Raw genomic sequence first — 23,545 nt, forward strand, 5'->3', positions numbered from 1 at the left:
TACAGCCTGAATTCAAAATGGATTAAATCGATTTTCCCCCTCACCCATCTACACACAATATATCATAATGACAAAGTGAAAACATTGTTTCGAAATGTTTGTTGAAATTGAAATACAGAAATATCTAATTGACATAAGTATTCACACCACTGAGTCAATACTTTGTAGAAGCACCTTTGGCAATGATTACAGCTGTGAGTCTTTCTGGGTAAATATCTAAGAGCTTTACACACCTGGATTGTGCAACATTTGCCCATTCTTTTCAAAATTCTTCAAGCTCTGTCAAATTGATTGTTGATCATTGCTAGACAACCATTTTCAGATTTTCAAGTAGATTTAAGTCAAAACTGTAACTCGGGAACATTGACTGTCTTATTGGTAAGCAACTCCAGTGTATATTTGGCCTTGTGTTTTAGGTTATTGTCCTGCTGAATGGTGAATTAATCTCCCAGTGTCTGGTGGAAAGCAGACTGAACCAGGTTTTCCTCTAGGATTTTGCCTGTGCTTAGCTCCATTCCGTTTCTTTTATATCCTGAGAAACTCCCCAGTCCTTAACAATTTCAATAACACCCATAACATGATGCAGCCACCACTTATAATTGAAAACATGGAGAATGGTGCTTAATAATGTGTTCTATTGGATTTGCTCCAAACAAAACACTTTGTATTCAGGAAAAAAAACATGAATTGCTTTGCACACATTTTTTGCAGTATTACTTTAGTGCCTTGTTGCAAACAGGAATATTTTTTATTCTGTATAGGCTTCCTTCTTTTCCCTCTGTCATTTAGGTTAGTATTGTGTAGTAACTACAAACGTGTTGAGCCATCCTCAGTTTTCTCCTATCACAGCCATTAAACTCTGTAACTGTTTTAAAGTCACCATTGGCCTCATGGTGACATTCCTGAGCGGTTTCCTTCCTCTCCGGCAACTGAGTTAGGAAGGACACGTGTATCTTTGTAGTGACTGGGTGTATTGATACACCATCCAAAGTGTAATTAATAACTTCACCATGCTCAAAGGGATATTTAATTTGTATTTTTTTTATTTACCGATAGGTGCCCTTCTTTGCGAGGCATTAGCAATCCTCCCTGGTCTCTGTGGTTGTAACTGTGTTTGAGATTCACTGCTCGAAATACATATATTGTATGTGTGGTGTACAGAGATTAAGTAGTCATTCAAAAATCATGTCAAACACTATTGTTGCACACAGAGTGAGTCCATGGAATTTATTATGTGACTTGTTAAGCAAATTTTTACTCCTGAACTTATTTAGGTTTTCCTTAAAGGGTTTGAATACTTATTGACTCAAAACTTTTCAACTTTACATTTTTTATTAATTTGTAAACATTTTGAAAAACATAATTCCACTTTGACATTATGGGTTATTGTGTGTAGGCGTTACCCAACAATCTCAATGTAATCCATTTTAAACTCAGGCTGTAACACAACACAATGCTGAAAAAGTCAAGGGGTGTGAATACTTTCTGTATATCAGTTGAATATTTACAATCCATGCAGATTCATAGCTTTAAAAAACCTCTTCAGGATTGGTGGGTTTCCCCCGCGGGACGGTTGAGCTAACGTAGGCTAATGTGATTAGCATGAGGTTGTAAGTAACAAGAACATTTCCCAGGACATAGACATATCTGATATTGGCAGAAAGCTTAAATTCTTGTTATTAATCTAACTGCACTGTCCAATTTACAGTAGCAATTACAGTGAAATAATGCAATGCTATTGTTTGAGGAGAGTGCACAGTTTTGAACATGAAAAGTTATTAATAAACAAATTAGGCACATTTGGGCAGTCTTGATACAACATTTTGAACAGAAATGCAATGGTTCATTGGATCAGTCGGAAACTATGCATATACACTTCTAGTGGCCAAAATCTAAATTGCACCTGGGCTGGAAAAATACATTTCAAAGATGATGGTACAAACAAAATACAAAAAAACAGTAGGTTTTTTCTTTGTATTATCTTTTACCAGATCTAATGTGTTATATTCTCCTACATTCCTTTCAAATTTCCACAAACTTCAAAGTGTTTCCTTTCAAATGGTACCAAGAATATGCATATCCTTGCTTCAGGGCCTGAGTTACAGGCAGTCATTTTAGGCGACATTTAAAAAAAAAAAAAAGGGCCCGATCCTTAAGAGGTTTTAACGGAGACATTCTAAGTAAGCAAGCACAGGCAAGACTTGCCCTGAGACATAGCTGTATACTCCCCCTACTCCATGGCATAGAGCTATGTCTCAGGGCAAAGGCAAGGCATTGGAAATACTGCATAACCATCAGCTTCAACCATCCCGTCTTCTTCTCTTGAGTTAAGCAAGTAGTGACAGGCTTAAGATCATCTACCCTGTCTTAAAACAGATCGTGAACCTCCGAGCCCGGGGGATGGACTTCCTGGCAGCCCCTGATGCTTATTATGAGAGCCTGAGGGAGAACCTCAAGACATCCAAGATCAAGGTGAAGGAGGACCTCAAGAGGCTACAGGTATACCGAGCGTCATGTCTTTAATCACATACTGGGGCTCTATCTCAATTCATCTTCCTTCGATTCCTCACATCCTCTCCTCTCGTTTCTTTCTCAAAACATATTGAAGGAAAAAGTCCTAGGTTCCTCCCCTCTGACCGTTTTAAGAAGCAAGGCGCAAGGAATCGAGGACAGACAACTTTGAGAGAGAGCCTGAGTGTAATTTAAAATCAGAGCTGATACTTTTTTGCTCAGTGTCCAGATGTCCTTATTCATTCTCTCTGTCTGTCTTGCTGAGTCAAGGAACTGAAAATCTTAGTTGACTTCGATGACAAGGGCTACCTGCTCCAAATCTTCACCAAACCCGTGCAGGACCGACCAACCCTTTTTTTGGAAGTTATTCAGCGTCACAACCACTTTGTAAGTATACCAGATACTAGGAGACCAGAAGTCAATTAGCTTTCCCTCTGATTACGAGGGCTTCCCAAATACCTTTCATTTAAAAACTACAAATGCCAGATTCTTATAGTCAAAATATTATTTTTGGGTGAAATTAAAACTACCTATAAAAGTGGCCCGGTTTCACTTGTATACATACTATTGCTATCCCTTTGTAGAGGGAGTATAGTCCAATAGCCCCTATTTCTCTCTCTCTCACACACAGCCCTTTATAGGGGGAGTATAGTCCAATAGCCCCCATTTCTCTCTCTTTCACACACAGCCCTTTATAGGGGGAGTATAGTCCAATAGCCCCCATTTCTCTCTCTTTCACACACAGCCCTTTATAGGGGGAGTATAGTCCAATAGCCCCCATTTCTCTCTCTCTCACACACAGCCCTTTATAGGGGGAGTATAGTCCAATAGCCCCCATTTCTCTCTCTCTCACACACAGCCCTTTATAGGGGGAGTATAGTCCAATAGCCCCCATTTCTCTCTCTCTCACACACAGCCCTTTATAGGGGGAGTATAGTCCAATAGCCCCCATTTCTCTCTCTCTCACACACAGCCCTTTATAGGGGGAGTATAGTCCAATAGCCCCCATTTCTCTCTCTCTCACACACAGCCCTTTATAGGGGAGTATAGTCCAATAGCCCCATTTCTCTCTCTTTCACACACAGCCCTTTATAGGGGGAGTATAGTCCAATAGCCCCCATTTCTCTCTCTCTCACACACAGCCCTTTATAGGGGGAGTATAGTCCAATAGCCCCCATTTCTCTCTCTCACACATGCAGCCCTTTGTAGAGGGAGTGTAGTCCAATAGCCCCCATTTCTCTCTCTTTCACACACAGCCCTTTATAGGGGGAGTATAGTCCAATAGCCCCCATTTCTCTCTCTCTCACACACAGCCCTTTGTAGAGGGAGTGTAGTCCAATAGCCCCCATTTCTCTCTCTCTCACACACAGCCCTTTATAGGGGGAGTATAGTCCAATAGCCCCCATTTCTCTCTCTCTCACACACACAAAGTCACCACATGCCCTTGTAAGTCCATAAAACCAGCAACACGTGTGTACGCTCGCGCGTGTTAACACCTGTTTACCGGCTGCCACCCAGGGCAAACACAACACAGAGTCATAAACGATAAGGTAATCTATCACAGGTGCAGATTAAAGACCGACTGTAGCAGAGAGAGCTGGAACTGAGGTAGAGATGTGGATTGGGTTTCACCCTGTGGCACTTGGTTTGGGTTTCTCACTACCTGTTAGAACAGGCTCCATCAGTCACACGTCGGCGTTTCACAGTCTAGTGATGTGCAGAGGATTGGTTATGCCTGAAACTCAAAACATTTAGGTACACCACACCAAAGGAACTGTGGGAGAAACCGCCAACATGTTTCTTGGTCTTTACCGTCTTGATCTTTTTATTACCACTTTCAAATATTTACATGATTTACTTGGAGCTCATAAATTAAATGTACTGGGGCGAGTTGGCGTTTGAATGTACATCTCTGGGGCAGTGTTTAAATCTTTAGCCACGGTCTCAGGAAGTCAACACCAAAGACAACGTAGACCTTATCCTTGACAATAGCCATCGTAGACCTTATCCTTGACAATAGCCATCGTAGACCTTATCCTTGACAATAGCCATCGTAGTCCTTATCCTTGACAATAGCCATCGTAGACCTTATCCTTGACAATAGCCATCGTGGACCTTATCCTTGACAATAGCCATCGTGGACCTTATCCTTGACAATAACCATCGTAGACCTTATCCTTGACAATAGCCATCGTAGACCTTATCCTTGACAATAGCCATCGTAGACCTTATCCTTGTCAATAGCCATCGTAGACCTTATCCTTGACAATAGCCATCGTAGACCTTATCCTTGTCAATAGCCATCGTAGACCTTATCCTTGACAATAGCCATCTTAGACCTTATCCTTGACAATAGCCATCGTAGACCTTATCCTTGACAATAGCCATCTTAGACCTTATCCTTGACAATAGCCATCGTAGACCTTATCCTTGACAATAGCCATCGTAGACCTTATCCTTGACAATAACCATCGTAGACCTTATCCTTGACAATAGCCATCGTAGACCTTATCCTTGACAATAGCCATCTTAGACCTTATCCTTGACAATAGCCATCGTAGACCTTATCCTTGACAATAGCCATCGTAGTCCTTATCCTTGACAATAGCCATCGTAGACCTTATCCTTGACAATAGCCATCGTGGACCTTATCCTTGACAATAACCATCGTAGACCTTATCCTTGACAATAGCCATCGTAGACCTTATCCTTGACAATAGCCATCGTAGACCTTATCCTTGTCAATAGCCATCGTAGACCTTATCCTTGACAATAGCCATCGTAGACCTTATCCTTGACAATAGCCATCGTAGACCTTATCCTTGACAATAGCCATCGTAGACCTTATCCTTGACAATAGCCATCGTAGACCTTATCCTTGACAATAGCCATCGTAGACCTTATCCTTGACAATAGCCATCGTAGACCTTATCCTTGACAATAGCCATCGTAGACCTTATCCTTGACAATAGCCATCGTAGACCTTATCCTTGACAATAGCCATCGCAGACCTTATCCTTGACAATAGCCATCGCAGACCTTATCCTTGACAATAGCCATCGTAGACCTTATCCTTGACAATAGCCATCGTAGACCTTATCCTTGACAATAGCCATCGTAGACCTTATCCTTGACAATAACCATCGTAGACCTTATCCTTGACAATAACCATCGTAGACCTTATCCTTGACAATAACCATCGTAGACCTTATCCTTGACAATAGCCATCGTAGACCTTATCCTTGACAATAGCCATCGTAGACCTTATCCTTGACAATAGCCATCGTAGACCTTATCCTTGACAATAACCATCGTAGACCTTATCCTTGACAATAGCCATCGCAGACCTTATCCTTGACAATAGCCATCGTAGACCTTATCCTTGACAATAGCCATCGTAGACCTTATCCTTGACAATAGCCATCGTAGACCTTATCCTTGACAATAGCCATCGTAGACCTTATCCTTGACAATAGCCATCGTAGACCTTATCCTTGACAATAGCCATCGTAGACCTTATCCTTGACAATAGCCATCGTAGACCTTATCCTTGACAATAGCCATCGTAGACCTTATCTTTGACAATAGCCATCGTAGACCTTATCCTTGACAATAGCCATCGTAGACCTTATCCTTGACAATAGCCATCGTAGACCTTATCCTTGACAATAACCATCGTAGACCTTATCCTTGACAATAGCCATCGTAGACCTTATCCTTGACAATAGCCATCTTAGACCTTATCCTTGACAATAGCCATCGTAGACCTTATCCTTGACAATAGCCAAAAGCTGTCAGTGAAGTCATACTTTCAGCCGTTACAAATAACACGGAATGAGGCAGAATGAGGCAGAATAAGATACACGGAATGAGGCAGAATAAGATACACGGAATGAGGCAGAATAAGATACACGGAATGAGGCAGAATAAGATACACGGAATGAGGCAGAATGAGGCAGAATAAGATACACAGAATGAGGCAGAATGAGGCAGAATAAGATACACGGAATGAGGCAGAATAAGATACACGGAATGAGGCAGAATAAGATACACGGAATGAGGCAGAATAAGATACACGGAATGAGGCAGAATAAGATACACGGAATGAGGCAGAATAAGATACACGGAATGAGGCAGAATAAGATACACGGAATGAGGCAGAATGAGGCAGAATAAGATACACGGAATGAGGCAGAATGAGGCAGAATAAGATACACGGAATGAGGCAGAATAAGATGCACGGAATGATGCAGAATAAGATACACGGAATGAGGCAGAATAAGATACACGGAATGAGGCAGAATAAGATACACGGAATGAGGCAGAATAAGATACACGGAATGAGACAGAATAAGATACACGGAATGAGGCAGAATAAGATACACGGAATGAGGCAGAATTAGGCAGAATAAGATACACGGAATGAGGCAGAATGAGGCAGAATAAGATACACGGAATGAGGCAGAATAAGATACACGGAATGAGGCAGAATGAGATACACGGAATGAGGCAGAATAAGATACACGGAATGAGGCAGAATAAGATACACGGAATGAGGCAGAATAAGATGCACGGAATGAGGCAGAATAAGATACACGGAATGAGGCAGAATAAGATACACGGAATGAGGCAGAATAAGATACACGGAATGAGGCAGAATGAGGCAGAATAAGATACACGGAATGAGGCAGAAGAAGATACACGGAATGAGGCAGAATAAGATACACGGAATGAGGCAGAATAAGATACACGGAATGAGACAGAATAAGATACACGGAATGAGGCAGAATAAGATACACGGAATGAGGCAGAATAAGATACACGGAATGAGGCAGAATAAGATACACGGAATGAGGCAGAATAAGATACACGGAATGAGGCAGAATAAGATACACGGAATGAGGCAGAATAAGATACACAGAATGAGGCAGAATAAGATACACGGAATGAGGCAGAATAAGATACACGGAATGAGGTAGAATAAGATACACGGAATGAGGCAGAATAAGATACATGGAATGAGGCAGAATAAGATACACGGAATGAGGCAGAATAAGATACACGGAATGAGGCAGAATAAGATACACGGAATGAGGCAGAATAAGATACACGGAATGAGGCAGAATAAGATACACGGAATGAGGCAGAATAAGATACACGGAATGAGGCAGAATAAGATACACTGAATGAGGCAGAATAAGATACACAGAATGAGGCAGAATAAGATACACGGAATGAGGCAGAATAAGATACACGGAATGAGGCAGAATAAGATACACGGAATGAGGCAGAATAAGATACACGGAATGAGACAGAATAAGATACACGGAATGAGGCAGAATAAGATACACGGAATGAGGCAGAATAAGATACACGGAATGAGGCAGAATTAGGCAGAATAAGATACACAGAATGAGGCAGAATAAGATACACGGAATGAGGCAGAATAAGATACACGGAATGAGGCAGAATAAGATACACGGAATGAGGCAGAATGAGGCAGAATAAGATACACGGAATGAGGCAGAATTAGGCAGAATAAGATACACGGAATGAGGCAGAATGAGGCAGAATAAGATACACGGAATGAGGCAGAATAAGATACACGGAATGAGGCAGAATAAGATACACGGAATGAGGCAGAATGAGGCAGAATAAGATACACGGAATGAGGCAGAATAAGATACACGGAATGAGGCAGAATAAGATACACGGAATGAGGCAGAATAAGATACACGGAATGAGGCAGAATAAGATACACGGAATGAGGCAGAATGAGGCAGAATAAGATACACGGAATGAGGCAGAATGAGGCAGAATAAGATACACGGAATGAGGCAGAATAAGATACACGGAATGATGCAGAATAAGATACACGGAATGAGGCAGAATAAGATACACGGAATGAGGCAGAATAAGATACACGGAATGAGGCAGAATAAGATACACGGAATGAGACAGAATAAGATACACGGAATGAGGCAGAATAAGATACACGGAATGAGGCAGAATAAGATACACGGAATGAGGCAGAATTAGGCAGAATAAGATACACGGAATGAGGCAGAATGAGGCAGAATAAGATACACGGAATGAGGCAGAATAAGATACACGGAATGAGGCAGAATGAGATACACGGAATGAGGCAGAATAAGATACACGGAATGAGGCAGAATAAGATACACGGAATGAGGCAGAATAAGATGCACGGAATGAGGCAGAATAAGATACACGGAATGAGGCAGAATAAGATACACGGAATGAGGCAGAATAAGATACACGGAATGAGGCAGAATAAGATACACGGAATGAGGCAGAAGAAGATACACGGAATGAGGCAGAATAAGATACACGGAATGAGGCAGAATAAGATACACGGAATGAGACAGAATAAGATACACGGAATGAGGCAGAATAAGATACACGGAATGAGGCAGAATAAGATACACGGAATGAGACAGAATAAGATACACGGAATGAGGCAGAATAAGATACACGGAATGAGGCAGAATAAGATACACGGAATGAGGCAGAATAAGATACACGGAATGAGGCAGAATAAGATACACGGAATGAGGCAGAATAAGATACACGGAATGAGGCAGAATAAGATACACGGAATGAGGTAGAATAAGATACACGGAATGAGGCAGAATAAGATACACGCAATGAGGCAGAATAAGATACACGGAATGAGGCAGAATAAGATACACGGAATGAGGCAGAATAAGATACACGGAATGAGGCAGAATAAGATACACGGAATGAGGCAGAATAAGATACACGGAATGAGGCAGAATAAGATACACGGAATGAGGCAGAATAAGATACACGGAATGAGGCAGAATAAGATACACAGAATGAGGCAGAATTAGGCAGAATAAGATACACGGAATGAGGCAGAATGAGGCAGAATAAGATACACGGAATGAGGCAGAATAAGATACACGGAATGAGGCAGAATAAGATACACGGAATGAGGCAGAATGAGGCAGAATAAGATACACGGAATGAGGCAGAATAAGATACACGGAATGAGGCAGAATAAGATACACTGAATGAGGCAGAATTAGGCAGAATAAGATACACGGAATGAGGCAGAATAAGATACACGGAATGAGGCAGAATGAGGCAGAATAAGATACACGGAATGAGGCAGAATAAGATACACGGAATGAGGCAGAATAAGATACACGGAATGAGGCAGAATAAGATACACGGAATGAGGCAGAATGAGGCAGAATAAGATACACGGAATGAGGCAGAATAAGATACACGGAATGAGGCAGAATAAGATACACGGAATGAGGCAGAATAAGATACACGGAATGAGGCAGAATAAGATACACAGAATGAGGCAGAATAAGATACACTGAATGAGGCAGAATAAGATACACGGAATGAGGCAGAATAAGATACACGGAATGAGGCAGAATGAGGCAGAATAAGTTGGACCTCTGTGTGTGTGTGTGTGTGTGTGTGTGTGTGTGTGTGTGTGTGTGTGTGTGTGTGTGTGTGTGTGTGTGTGTGTGTGTGTGTGTGTGTGTGTGTGTGTGTGTGTGCGTGCGTGCGTGCGTGCGTGCGTGCGTGCGTGCGTGCGTGCGTGCGTGCGTATGTGCATGTGTGTATGTGTGTCTGTGTGTGTGTGTCTGTGTGTGTGTGTATCCCACCACAGGGCTTCGGGGCAGGAAACTTCAAGTCTCTGTTCGAGGCCATTGAGAAGGACCAGGATGCCAGGGGAAACCTCACCGTTTACAACTAATATCACACCACCATTGTACGGCTACGCCGACGAAGCCACGTTTAATATGTTCTACTCAATGTTCCATGTTGTATGGCTTTGCTTAAAGAGATTTAGGACAGAGATTTAGCACCTATTTTGATAAATGTATGGGACAAGTTGTTGAAAGCAATTAGAAAAGCAATCTGTTTAATTTCTCTTTTCTACGATCACTGCGATAACAAGCCTCAGCTTTCCACCTTTTACCTTTGCAAGGTAAGCGGCAGCATATATCTCGCCAGTGACAACACGATGATAATTCCGATACATGACTGAAACATTTACATGAATTGAATGACCTAGTTTTACAGTGGGATTTGTCAGATAAATACAAACAAACAAAAAACAGGTTAATTTTACATACAATTTAGACCATATTCAGCACCAGAGGTTTTTATTTCAAAATAATTTATTTGCATATAATTGGAATGATGCCACGTTGATACATCTGTGATGGCACACAGTTTCATATAGATATGGTTTCTATACAGAAACCATGTAGTATTTTTCAAAACCTGGACCAACAAAAAAAAAAGGATAAATATATTAGTAAATAAATATATTAGTGACATATCACCATATTGAAATGTTCTATTATATATAAAATACAACACTTTATTTCATTTATGTTTTTGTCTGTCTCTTTTTTTTTGTACACAAAGTATCCAACATATACTGACAGAGCGCTTTCGTTTCCATGGGGACCGTGTTCTGATAAACCCATTTCAGCTCATTATGCATTCGAAAAAACAAAACAATAATCACAAACAGAAAAGGACACCAAAAAAAAGGATAATAAAATCGCCCAACCAAAATGTTTCAGGGATTTTGAAGTGTTATATTTCATTGTACTGGTCATCGGCATAGTTATATTGCTTTGATTACTTTTCGTTGAGTTTTTCCCTGTTAAATATAAAGCAAAAGTGCTGGTTGGTTGTGATTTAGTCATTTCCAGCTCAGACTAGGGGGCTGTAGCCTGGAATGCAGAAAGATTTTACAATGTTTGTTTTAAAGCGAAACATTTGTGGTCGCAGTGTTCAGTCTGGTTTAACCAGGCTATAGGGTACTGTTCTCTACAAAGTGTTCAGTCTGGTTTAACCAGGCTATAGGGTACTGTTCTCTACAAAGTGTTCAGTCTGGTTTAACCAGGCTATAGGGTACTGTTCTCTACAAAGTGTTCAGTCTGGTTTAACCAGGCTATAGGGTACTGTTCTCTACAAAGTGTTCAGTCTGGTCTAACCAGGCTATAGGGTACTGTTCTCTACAAAGTGTTCAGTCTGGTTTAACCAGGCTATAGGGGACTGTTCTCTACACAGATATATAACAGACACAACCTGAAGTATTAGCGAGAGAAGCTGTCACCAAAAACACATTAGAAAACGAGGTATCAGTAAATATGTTAGAGATGCTGTCTCCAAAACACATTAGAAAACGGGTTATGGGTAAAATAGGGGGCTGTAATCTATAGATTATCCATGATGTTTGACTGCATGCGATTCCAACGTGTCTTTGTAAAGTAAAACCTAGAGAATTGGGTTTAGATTGCCGGAGGAGGAACAGAAATAACACGAGCTTAATGTATTAGGTTATTTGATGATCTAAGATAATAATAAACTTCAACCGATCCACAGGAGGTAGTGAATGAAGAGCACACAACTAACCCTTTTTGAAAACTGACTTCATAAAAGGCAAGTCAATAGAATAGCTGGACTCATCTCATAACTGGTTCGGAGCGTTACTGCCGTCGATCAGCCACGTGACATTTAAAGGTTGTTTTAAGTGCTTCCAACTATTTAGAAAATACTCTGGGGATCAATAGGTTTATTCAATTCAATGTTTACCGTTTGCCTCGGACGCAATACAGTCTCCTTGCACATGTCCACTGAGCCTCCATGTATACAGATACAGTAAGAACTAAAATATATTGGAGGATATGTACTGTACACTACCAGTCAAAAGTTTGGACACCTACTCATTCAAGGGTTTTTCTTTATTTTTTTTAATACTATTTTCTACATTGTAGAATAATAGTGAAGACATCAAAACTATGAAATAACACATATGGAATCATGTAGTAACCAAAAAAGTGTTAAACAAATCCAAATTTATTTAATATTTTAGATTCTTCAAAGTAGCCACACCCTTTGCCTTGATGATAGCTTTGCACATTCTTGGCATTCTCTCAACCAGCTTCACCTGGAATGCTTTTCCAACAGTCTTGAAGAAGTTCCCTCATACGCTGAGCACTTGTTGGCTGCTTTTCCTTCACTCTGTGGTCCAACTCTTCCCAAACCATCTCAATTAGGTTGAGGTCAGGTGATTGTGGAGGTCAGGTCATCTGATGCAGCACTCCATCACTCTCCTTGGTCAAATAGCCCTTACACAGCCTGGAGGTGTGTTTTGGGTCATTTTCCTGTTGAAAAACAAATGCTAGTCACCACTACGCGCTAACCAGATGGGATGGCATATCGCTGCAGAATGCTGTGGTTGCCATGCTGGTTAAGTGTGCCTTGAATTCTAAATAAATCATTGACAGTGTCACCAGTAAAGCACCCCCACACCTCCTCCTCCATGCTTCACGGTGGGAACCACACATGCGGAGATCATCCGTTCACCTACTCTGTGTCTCACAAAGACACTGCGGTTGGAACCAAAAATCTCTAATTTGGGACAATCAGTTCCACCGGTCTAAGGTCCATTTCTCATGTTACTTGGCCCAAACATGTCTCTTCTTATTATTGGTGTCCTTTTGTGTTGGTTTCTTTGCAGCAAATCAACCATGAAGGCCTGATTCACACAGTCTCCTCTAAACAGTTGATGTTGTGATGTGTCTGTTACTTGAACTCTGTGAAGTATTTATTTAGGCTGCAATTTCTGAGGCTGGTATCTCTAATGAACTTATCCTCTGTAGCAGAGGTAACTCTTGGTCTTCCTTTCCTGTGGCGGTCCTCATGAGAGACAGTTTCATCATTGCACTTGATGGTTTTTGCAACTGCACTTGAAGAAACTTTCAAAGTTCTTAAAATGTTCTGTATTGACTAACCTTCATGTCTTAAAGTAGTGATGGACTGTCGTCTTTTTGCTTATTTGAGCTGTTCTTGCCATAATATGGACTTGTTCTTTTACCAAATAGGGCTATCTTCTGTATACCATCCCTACCTTGTCACAACACAACTGATTGGCTCAAATGCATTAAGAAGGAAAGAAATTCCACAAATTAACTTTTAACAAGGCACACCTGTTAATTGAAATGCATTCCAGGTGACTACCTCATGAAGCTGGTTGAGAGAATGCCAAGAGTATGCAAAGCTGTCATCAAGGCAAAGGGTGGCTACTTTGAAGAATCTCAAATATAAAATATATTTTGATTTGTTTAACACTTTTTTTGGTTATTACATGATTCCGTTATTTCATAGTTTTGATATCTTTACTATTATTGTACAATGTAGAAAATAGTAAAAAATAAAGAAATACCCTGGAATGCGTAGGAGTGTCCAAGCTTTTGACGGGTACCGTATAACTACACACATTTAACATGACTTTTCTGTCCTCTGGTGTTTTTCATCTCCTGGGATGTTGGATCCAAGTGAGACATTCAGGGAAAGGGCTTGACTGACCGAGCGGCACCAGGCTTCTATTTAAGGCCGCAGGTTTGTTTGGTTGTGAATAATGTATGTTCCCAAAGTTGACTGAATAATGAATTATCATGGCTTTCCTCCAGTTATTACATAGTAATTATGTATATCATATTTTGCTACAATGTTTAAGATAAGGGCACCCCTGGTGAGCTATAGCTGCTGGTAGATGGGTAATGGAAAGGAGACAATATCCTTGCTGGTGGATAATGATAGGGTTGTGTAATAGGTGATGGGGTTAAAGGTCAGGGGTGAAGAGCAGACGACATGGTTCATGTCCTTCCTGAGCCGAGCGAAGCTCCACCCACGCTGCTGTTCTGGTGGCAGACCTACCTTTAGGTTCAAATAGAATTTGAAATATTTCACATACTTGAGCATTTGCATACTTTATCCTTACTGGAGTGCACGCCAGATGGGCGGGGTTTGCATTTTTAGGACTATAACATTGGTCCCATGGAGCCAGATAAGCTGAATCAAGCACAGCTACAGTATTTGAAATATGTCAAATACAGTTTGAACCCAGGTCTGTGTGGAGGGCCCCTCCATCCTTCACTGGCCACCAAACCAGCGCTCAGGTCAAACATACTACGTAACCACTGGCAACATGAGAAATGACATGAGCAAAACAAAAATAGCTTGTAATAACATAGATCAGTCTGGTTCTTTCTTTTAACCATGAAAAATAAAATTACAAAAAAAATGTTTTTACCGAACCACAAAACAAACTAAATGTGATGGAAACAGCTGCCATTATTGAATGAACCAACACAAGTCCCCATACTAGCCTCTAATGACCTCTCAGGATGACCTTTCAGGATGACCTTTCAGGATGACCTTTCAGGATGACCTCTCAGGATGACCTTTCAGGATTCTCACTGCTTGTAGGTCCAGCTAAGAAAATAAATGTTCTCCCCCAATGATAAGTTTCTTGTCTCTTTTCCGTAGCTCCGAGTACCATAGAAACCCACGCCGATGGGAAACATTTCTGAATCTGACTTGAGTTAGGTTGGAAAGAGCAAGAAACCTCCATGTAATACATGATCCAATGGTTGTCTACATACTGTATCTACACAAATAAAGGACTTTATGGATATTAAGGATGTGTGAGGGAAAATCAAGTATTACTGAGTAGTACCTCATAGTATAATTGATTAAGTACTCAATCAACCAATCAGACATCCAATATGTCCATGTGACTTCTAATGAGGGAGATAGTTGGGGGAATTTCGTGATGTTGAATCGAGGCTCAAGCCCTGAGCAGTGATCATTCCTTGTGGTCACTAAGGCAAACCTGGGAACTTGTTGGTATTGAATTCTTCCTGTAATTTACAAAACAAAATAAAAACAAGGACGGAGAAAAAAAAACAAAAAAAACAAACATTTCCAGCATCTCCCAGTCAGTCTCCATCTTGAAACACAATCACTAAGCAACAACAAAACTTCCAATCAAACACATTGAAATACTGGAATTTAACAATGAATTAGAGCAATTTGAGGTCCATACATGACTTGTGCTTATTGTTTGAATTGATGGTCAAAATAAATAAACTTCAAAACAATCAGAATCTCATAGACTCATTTTGATCGTTGATGGACAGACGGAACTCTGAGCACTGACTGGGGGATTCTGGGAAGTGTAGTCTGAATGCAGCTATTAAATGTGGAATTATTTGGAAGACTTGAGAAACAAGGCCGTGCGATGATTTCCGTTCCGGCTCCTGTGTAAGTAGCAGCGTGACGTTGGAGATGCAACTAGCGAGTCCTCACACGCCGGACTCCTCCTCGGATCCTGGAGGTAGAGAAGAAGACAACAGGTTTATTTACCTCTCCAACGCACAGAGACATGACGCACAGGATGTCAGGAAGAACGACACATATGGGGCTCTTCCTCAATTCCTCTCTCCTCACCTTCTTTCCCAAAATGCAATTCGTTCAACTTCCCTCCAATTAGGTTGATACGGAGGTGAGGAGATCACGGAAAGACAAATTGAGCTTAAGACATAAAAAACGATGACCTTAGGTAATACCATTCCTATGAGGAAAACGATGACCTTAGATAATACCATTCCTATGAGGAAAACGATGACCTTAGATAATACCATTCCTATGAGGAAAACAATGAACAAGACAGCAGTCGTTCACATCATATGTAGCTATAAAAAAAGTTAAGGACTGGTTGAACACCCACCCTGATTATTGTGTAATGTTTGGCAGTATAAACAAAAGTCTGTGTTGCGGTCGTCCACTGGGCTGTGGGGACAGTGGTGGCGCCTGCTGGATGGGGGCGGGGTTCTGTCCGTAGGGACCCCCAGCCCGGGCCCCAGCAGCTGGGGCTCAGAGTGGGCCTGCTGCACCCGCTTCTGCCACACCACATGGTGGGGCCCTCCACAGCAGGGCCACTCCTCTAGGCCCCCCAGGGGCCTCATTCCTCCAGAGTCCAGGATGAGGGGCACAGGCATGGAGAGCAGAGCGGGGGGCAGGTCGGGCGGGGGGCAGCAGTAGCCCTGGTCATAGTGGATGTAGATGCTACAGTCGTCCTGCAGGTCCAGGTTCTGTTGGAAACGCACCGAGGGGCCATCGAGCACACAGTCGCCCAGCCGGCCTGCCCTCCGGTGGGGGTGGCCCCCGTGGCTGTGGTCCTGGTGGCAGCAGGTGGTTGGGGGTGGTAAGGGGGCTGGGGTTACCAGGACTGGAGGGGGACCTGAGGGGTGGCTGAGCTCATGGCCCTGACCCTCTGTCCCGTGGCCATGGGCCCCTCTACTGTCTGTGTGGTCTGCCTTAGGGCAGTGACAAGGGCTGTCTTTCAGAGGGCACACTGGGGAATCTTTGTCCAGAGCCGGGGGTGATCCTGACTCAGGGCCAAAAGCAGCAGCAGTAGCCCCCAGCTCCTCGTCCGACCCCCTGCCTGGCCCCTGGTCCTGGGCGTGCTCCCTCTCCCCTTCCTCTCGGTAGTGGTGGTGACGGTGGCGGTGGTAGTGGACGTGGCTAAACACAGCCTGCTGCTGTTCCTCAGAGCACCCTCCTCTTCTTCCTCCTCCTCCTCCTCCTCGTCCTCTGTCTCTGTTCACCACTGAATCCAAGGACCTGGGTCTCTGGACCCCTGCCTCCATGCTGTCCCTGCGGCCTGTCGGTCCCGGCCCCGGCCCGTAGTACACAAACGGATCATAGTCACTGCTCAGAGAGCTGCGGAACGTGGACCAGCTACCGTACACACCCTGCAGGGACACGTCAGTACAGTTGAGTACCGAGTCACTGGAGGAGCCGTGACAGGGGCCAGAGCTGGAGTCACTGGCCGGCCCATCAGCCAGGTAGCCACTGCGTTCTGTCCGGTAGCTCCCCCCAGAGCCCCCCTCGTTCCCCCGGCTGTGGGCTCCCCCTGCGGAGGCGCGGGGAGCAGAGGAGGGGGCGTGGTGGAGCCTGGAACTGGAGGCGTTGCGCTGGGAAGGGCAGCCGGAGCGGTAGGCGTGGCAGGAGCGGCGGGGCCCGGGGCCGTAGTGGGTCTCCATAGGGTGGCCTGCTGTCTTGCAGCTGCCCCCGGCTCTGTGGGGCCTTCCGGGGCCCTCTGCAGGGTGGAGGTATCCGCAGCCAGGGCCCAGGGGGCGGCAAGGGAGGAAGCGGTGGGTCTGGGGGTCCAGAGGCGGGGAGCCGCTATAGTGGCCCAGGGAGGGGTATGGACCAGAGGGGCCGCGGGGGTAGTGAGGCCTCATGGAGAAGGGGATGGGGTGCTGGGGGAAGGAGTGGGCATGGGGGTGCAGGAAACCCTGGCTGTGCTCGGGGGTCTGCTGTAGTCTGGTCCTCCGTGGCTGTCCAGACAGCTCTGAACCTGTGGAACATTACAACACACAGTCAGACATGACAGGCTACACAGACAGACAGACAGACAGACAGACAGACAGACAGACAGACAGACAGACAACACAGACAGACAGACAGACAGACAGACAGACAGACAGACAGACAGACAGACAGACAGACAGACAGACAGACAACACAGACAGACAGACAGACAGACACACAGACACACAGACAGACAGACACACAGAGAGACAGACAGACAGACAGACAGGCTACACAGACAGACAGACAGACAGACAGACAGACAGACAGACAGACAGACAGACAGACAGACAGACAGACAGACAGACAGACAAGCAACACACACCCAGTAGTCAGACAGACAGGCAGGCAGACAGACAGACAGACAGACAGACAGACAGACAGACAGACAGACAGACAGACAGTCAGACAGTCAGACAGACAGGCAGGCAACACACCCAGTCAGACTGTATTTTTACTGTATAATCCCCTTATCCAGTATAATAGTAATACAGCTGAAGAGTGGTTCTGGTGCTTCCTTCTCTTAGGCCCGTTGTAGAGCTCCCCTAGTGGCTATGTCATGTACTTACCCATGATGTTGTGCATGCAGAGGGGACAGGTGCGGTGCTGCAGCAGCCAGGGGTCCACACACTCCTTATGGAACTCATGAGCACACGAGATGATCCTCAGGTCCTGTCCCTCCAGGAACTCATCCAGACAGATGGCACAGACGGGACTGGAGTTAGAGCTGCTATTAGACCCCCAGCCCCCACGGTGGCGCTGTGAGCCCCCGCAGCCCTGAGAGCTGTACGTCCGCGTCTCCAGACGACTGATGGCTCGCATCGTCTGCTGGTGGACTGAGTCCTGCGGTCATAGAGGAACACGCCGTGTGGGACGGAGGTTAGAGAACTGAACCTCAGAATGGACTGACATGTGTCAAAGTTCAAATTCCAGGGAGATTTTCTGGTGAATGTTTCAGCTGTATATACAGTGGCCACTATCCTTAGTGTTTGGTCTACAGTTTGAGGACTTACGCTAAACCACTTTCAGATGGCTGTATTCTGCAGAGATAAAGACAAACCACTTTAAGATGGCTGTATTCTGCAGAGATAAAGACAAACCACTTTCAGATGGCTGTATTCTGCAGAGATAAAGACAAACCACTTTCAGATGGCTGTATTCTGCAGAGATAAAGACAAACCACTTTAAGATGGCTGTATTCTGCAGAGATAAAGACAAACCACTTTAAGATGGCTGTATTCTGCAGAGATAAAGACTTCGCTATTGAGAGATAAAGACTTTGGTATTGATAGATAAAGACAGATACATTGAGACTGGTGATGTTGACTGACTCACCCAGGTTCTGCTGGACTTGCATCGGTACCGGAAAGCAAAGATCGAAACGATGGCCAGAATAGCAAGGACTATAGTGAGCAGGACAACAACATCATAGTGGGGCTGGAAAGCGAGAGAGAGGAGAGAGAGAAATGAGAGAGACAGAGAGGGGAGAGAGAGACAGAGAGAGACAGAGAGAGAGAGAGAGAGAGAGAGAAATGAGAGAGACAGAGAGGGGAGAGAGAGACAGAGAGAGACAGAGAGAGACAGAGAGAGAGAGAGAGAAATGAGAGAGACAGAGAGGGGAGAGAGAGACAGAGAGAGACAGAGAGAGACAGAGAGAGACAGAGAGAGAGAGAGAGGGAGAGAGAGAGAGAGAGAGAGAGAGAGAGAGAGAGAGAGAGAGAGAGAGAGAGAGAGAGAGATCTATAAGTCTGGAACAGTGTTGGTACAGGGCAACAGCCCCAAACAGTTTCAGCTGGACTTTCACCGAATCAAAGAATTAGCTCAGCAGGAGAAGCTCTCCCTTGAGAAAGATACCCCCACCCCGAGCGGGTCAGACCAGACCTCTTCATTACACAACCCCACAGACAAACAACCCCACAGACAAACAATCCCACATACAAACAACCCCACAGACGAGCAACCCCAAGCAGAAAGTCAACCTCCCAGCACAGAGCACTACTCCCTCATTGAAATGAAGGATACATTTACCCAGCTGGAGGTAAGACAGGTGGAGCTGGAACAGCAGGTGATTACACTCCAGTCAGCACAGACCCAGACAACAGTCCAGCACAATAACACCCCCTTAACCAGACCCGGAGAGCTGGAGGTGGAGAGAGACATATCTGCACTCTGGACAGTGGTGAGACAACTTCAACAATATAAAAAGCAAGAGCAGGAGAAGAACAGAGCACTAGAGGAGAGGATCAGACTGCTGGAGGAGAGGGTGAGGGGGATGGAGGAGAGGATCAGACTGCTGGAGGAGAGGGTGAGGGGGATGGAGGAGAGGATCAGACTGCTGGAGGAGAGGGTGAGGGGGATGGAGGAGAGGATCAGACTGCTGGAGGAGAGGTTGAGGGGGATTGCGTGTGACAGAGAACAACCCACTAGAGAGGTGGCCACCCCCGCAGAGAAGCCAGCAGAACAGCCCACCTCAGCTCCCGACAAAAGTCTCGACACCAGAGCAGAACAGTCCACACCAGACCCTGACCATAGCCTCGACATCACAGCAGAACAGTCCACACCAGACCCTGACCATAGCATCGACACCACAGCAGAACAGACAAATGAAGAACCCCAAGCCCAGGGGATCTCACCCCCCCTGTCAGCCACCCTGATAGCTCTCCTGACAACCCCCCCCACACCCACTGAGGACAAACACAAGACACCGATGGTTCTCCTTATGGACTCAAATGGGAAATATATACAAGAAAAATAACTTTTTCCCAAACACAGTGTGTCTAAACTCTGGTGTCCAAACACCCAGCGCCCCCTAGACCTTCTGTCTGAGGACCAACTAGGGTCCCCCAGCGCCCTAGACCTTCTGTCTGAGGACCAACTAGGGTCCCCCAGCGCCCTAGACCTTCTGTCTGAGGACCAACTAGGGTCACCCAGCGCCCCCTAGACCTCCTGTCTGAGGACCAACTAGGGTCACCCAGCGCCCCCTAGACCTTCTGTCTGAGGACCAACTAGGGTCACCCAGCGCCCCCTAGACCTTCTGTCTGAGGACCAACTAGGGTCACCCAGCCACATAATAATACACCCAGCGCCCCCTAGACCTTCTGTCTGAGGACCAACTAGGGTCACCCAGCGCCCCCTAGACCTTCTGTCTGAGGACCAACTAGGGTCACCCAGCGCCCCCTAGACCTTCTGTCTGAGGACCAACTAGGGTCACCCAGCCACATAATAATACACCCAGCGCCCTAGACCTTCTGTCTGAGGACCAACTAGGGTCACCCAGCCACATAGTAACACACCCAGCACCCCCTAGATCTTCTGTCTGAGGACCAACTAGGGTCACCCAGCCACATAGTAATACACCCAGCACCCCCTAGACCTTCTGTCTGAGGATCAACTAGGTTCACCCAGCGCCCCCTAGACCTTCTGTCTGAGGACCAACTAGGGTCACCTAGCCACATAATAATAGGCCCAGCGCCCCTAGACCTTCTGTCTGAGGACCAACTAGGGTCACCCAGCCACATAATAATACACCCAGCGCCCCCTAGACCTTCTGTCTGAGGACCAACTAGGTTCACCCAGCCACATAATAATACACCCATCGCCCTAGACCTTCTGTCTGAGGACCAACTAGGTTCACCCAGCGCCCCCTAGACCATCTGTCTGAGGACCAACTAGGTTCACCCAGCCACATAATAATAGACCCAGCGCCCCCTAGACCTTCTGTCTGAGGACCAACTAGGTTCACCCAGCCACATAATAATACACCCAGCGCCCACTAGACCTTCTGTCTGAGGACCAACTAGGGTCACCCAGCGCCCCCTAGACCTTCTGTCTGAGGACCAACTAGGTTCACCCAGCCACATAATAATAGACCCAGCGCCCCCTAGACCTTCTGTCTGAGGACCAACTAGGTTCACCCAGCGCCCTAGACCTTCTGTCTGAGGACCAACTAGGGTCACCCAGCGCCCCCTAGACCTTCTGTCTGAGGACCAACTAGGGTCACCCAGCCACATAATAATACACCCAGCGCCCCCTAGACCGTCTGTCTGAGGACCAACTAGGTTCACCCAGCGCCCCCTAGACCTTCTGTCTGAGGACCAACTAGGGTCACCCAGCGCCCCCTAGACCTTCTGTCTGAGGACCAACTAGGTTCACCCAGCCACATAATAATACACACAGACACAAACCACCTGAGAACACAGCAGGAAAGGGTGGCCACAGCACTGAAGGGAGTGATTGAAAAAGCGTCTTCTACTTTCCCCAACGCACAAGTGGTTATCAACACCCTGCCACCACACAGCAGGTAAACGCAAATATTTCCTGTGACTGTGCCTCAAAAACAAATGTTTTCCTGGCCCACCAATCCACCCTGGACTTGAACAGCCTCTATGACCAGGTCCACCTCTACAAGGCAGCAGTGCCCACCTTCGCCCGGACTCTAAAGGACATCGCTCTCAAACGCAGCCCCAACACTTCACACAGGAGCAACAGATCAATAGACACCCCGCCCAGACCAGCGAGACACTCTCCCAGACCAGTGAGACACTCTCCCAGACCTGCGGGACCCTGGAGGGGGCAATCAATCATTTCCAGGCCCAGGGACATGTACTCGTCTGTGGCGACCTAAATGCCAGAACTGGACAAGAACCTGACACCCTCAACACACAGGGGGACAAACACATGCCTGGAGGTGACAGCATTCCCTCCCCCATATGCCCCCCTAGGCACAACTATGACAACATAACCAACAAAAGCGGGTCACAACTCCTGCAGCTCTGTCGCACGCTGAGTATGTACATAGTCAATGGTAGGCTTCGAGGGGACTCCTATGGTAGGTACACCTATAACTCATCTTTTGGCAGTAGTACTGTAGACTACTTTATCACTGACCTCAACCCAGAGTCTCTCAGAGCGTTCACAGTCAGCCCACTGACACCCCTATCAGATCACAGCTAAATCACAGTCTACCTGAACAGAGCAACACTCAATCATGAGGCATCAAAGCCAAAGGAACTGAGTAACATTAAGAAGTGCTATAGATGGAAGGAATGCAGTTTGGAAACCTACCAAAAAACAATTAGGCAACAACAAATTCAATCCCTTTTAGACAACTTCCTGGACAAAACGTTCCACTGTAATAGTGAAGGTGTAAACATGGCAGTAGAAAGTCTTAACAGTATATTTGGCCGCTCAGCTTCCCTATCAAATCTAAACATCTCAAAGAAAAAAACTAAGAAAATGAACAACAATGATAAATGGTTTGATGATGAATGCAAAAATCTAAGAAAGAAATTGAGAAACCTGTCCGACCAAAAACATAGAGACCCAGAAAACCTGAGCCTACGGCTTCACTATGGTGAATCACTAAAACAATACAGAAATACACCACGGAAAAAGAAGGAATAGCACGTCAGAAATCAGCTCAATGTAATTGAAGAATCCATAGACTTTAACAAACAGATCACCGACCATTTCGAATCCCACCGTACCTTCTCCACTATGCAATCTGGTTTCCGAGCTGGTCATGGGTGCACCTCAGCCACGCTCAAGGTCCTAAACAATATCATAACCGCCATCAATAAAAGACAATACTGTGCCGCCGTATTCATCAACCTGGCCAAGGCTTTCGACTCTGTCAATCACCACATTCTTATCGGCAGACTCAACAGCCTTGGTTTCTCAAATGACTGCCTCGCCTGGTTCACCAACTACTTCTCAGATAGAGTTCAGTGTGTCAAATCGGAGGGCCTGTTGTCCGGACCTCTGGCAGTCTCTATGGGGGTGC

General features: G+C 45.2%; 2 protein-coding genes and 1 long non-coding RNA gene across 3 annotated transcripts in view; 2 read left to right on the top strand and 1 right to left on the bottom strand.

Annotated features, from left to right (window-relative positions):
* Nucleotides 1–10,918, top strand: part of hpda (4-hydroxyphenylpyruvate dioxygenase a) — a 31,510-nt gene extending 20,592 nt beyond the window's left edge. Inside the window, exons 12-14 of the mRNA XM_039005002.1 lie at nt 2,377–2,499; nt 2,782–2,898; nt 10,187–10,918. Coding sequence (XP_038860930.1) covers nt 2,377–2,499; nt 2,782–2,898; nt 10,187–10,273 — 327 coding nt within the window. The 3' untranslated portion in view covers nt 10,274–10,918. The remainder of the gene's footprint in view (nt 1–2,376; nt 2,500–2,781; nt 2,899–10,186) is intronic.
* LOC120056801 lies at nt 7,407–9,619 on the top strand. The gene is made up of 2 exons (XR_005477834.1): nt 7,407–7,486; nt 9,445–9,619. It is a non-coding gene; the product is annotated as an uncharacterized LOC120056801 (long non-coding RNA).
* Nucleotides 10,919–14,562: 3,644 nt separating the features above from the next.
* Nucleotides 14,563–23,545, bottom strand: part of LOC120056802 (E3 ubiquitin-protein ligase RNF43-like) — a 223,194-nt gene continuing 214,211 nt past the window's right edge. The window contains exons 5-8 of the mRNA XM_039005003.1: nt 19,099–19,200; nt 18,333–18,606; nt 16,115–17,749; nt 14,563–15,715 (exon numbers count right to left, since the gene is read on the bottom strand). Of these exons, the coding sequence (XP_038860931.1) occupies nt 15,690–15,715; nt 16,115–17,749; nt 18,333–18,606; nt 19,099–19,200 (2,037 nt within the window). The 3' untranslated portion in view covers nt 14,563–15,689. The remainder of the gene's footprint in view (nt 15,716–16,114; nt 17,750–18,332; nt 18,607–19,098; nt 19,201–23,545) is intronic.

Source organism: Salvelinus namaycush, chromosome 12 (genome assembly GCF_016432855.1).
Source record: "Salvelinus namaycush isolate Seneca chromosome 12, SaNama_1.0, whole genome shotgun sequence".
Lineage (NCBI taxonomy): Eukaryota > Metazoa > Chordata > Actinopteri > Salmoniformes > Salmonidae > Salvelinus > Salvelinus namaycush.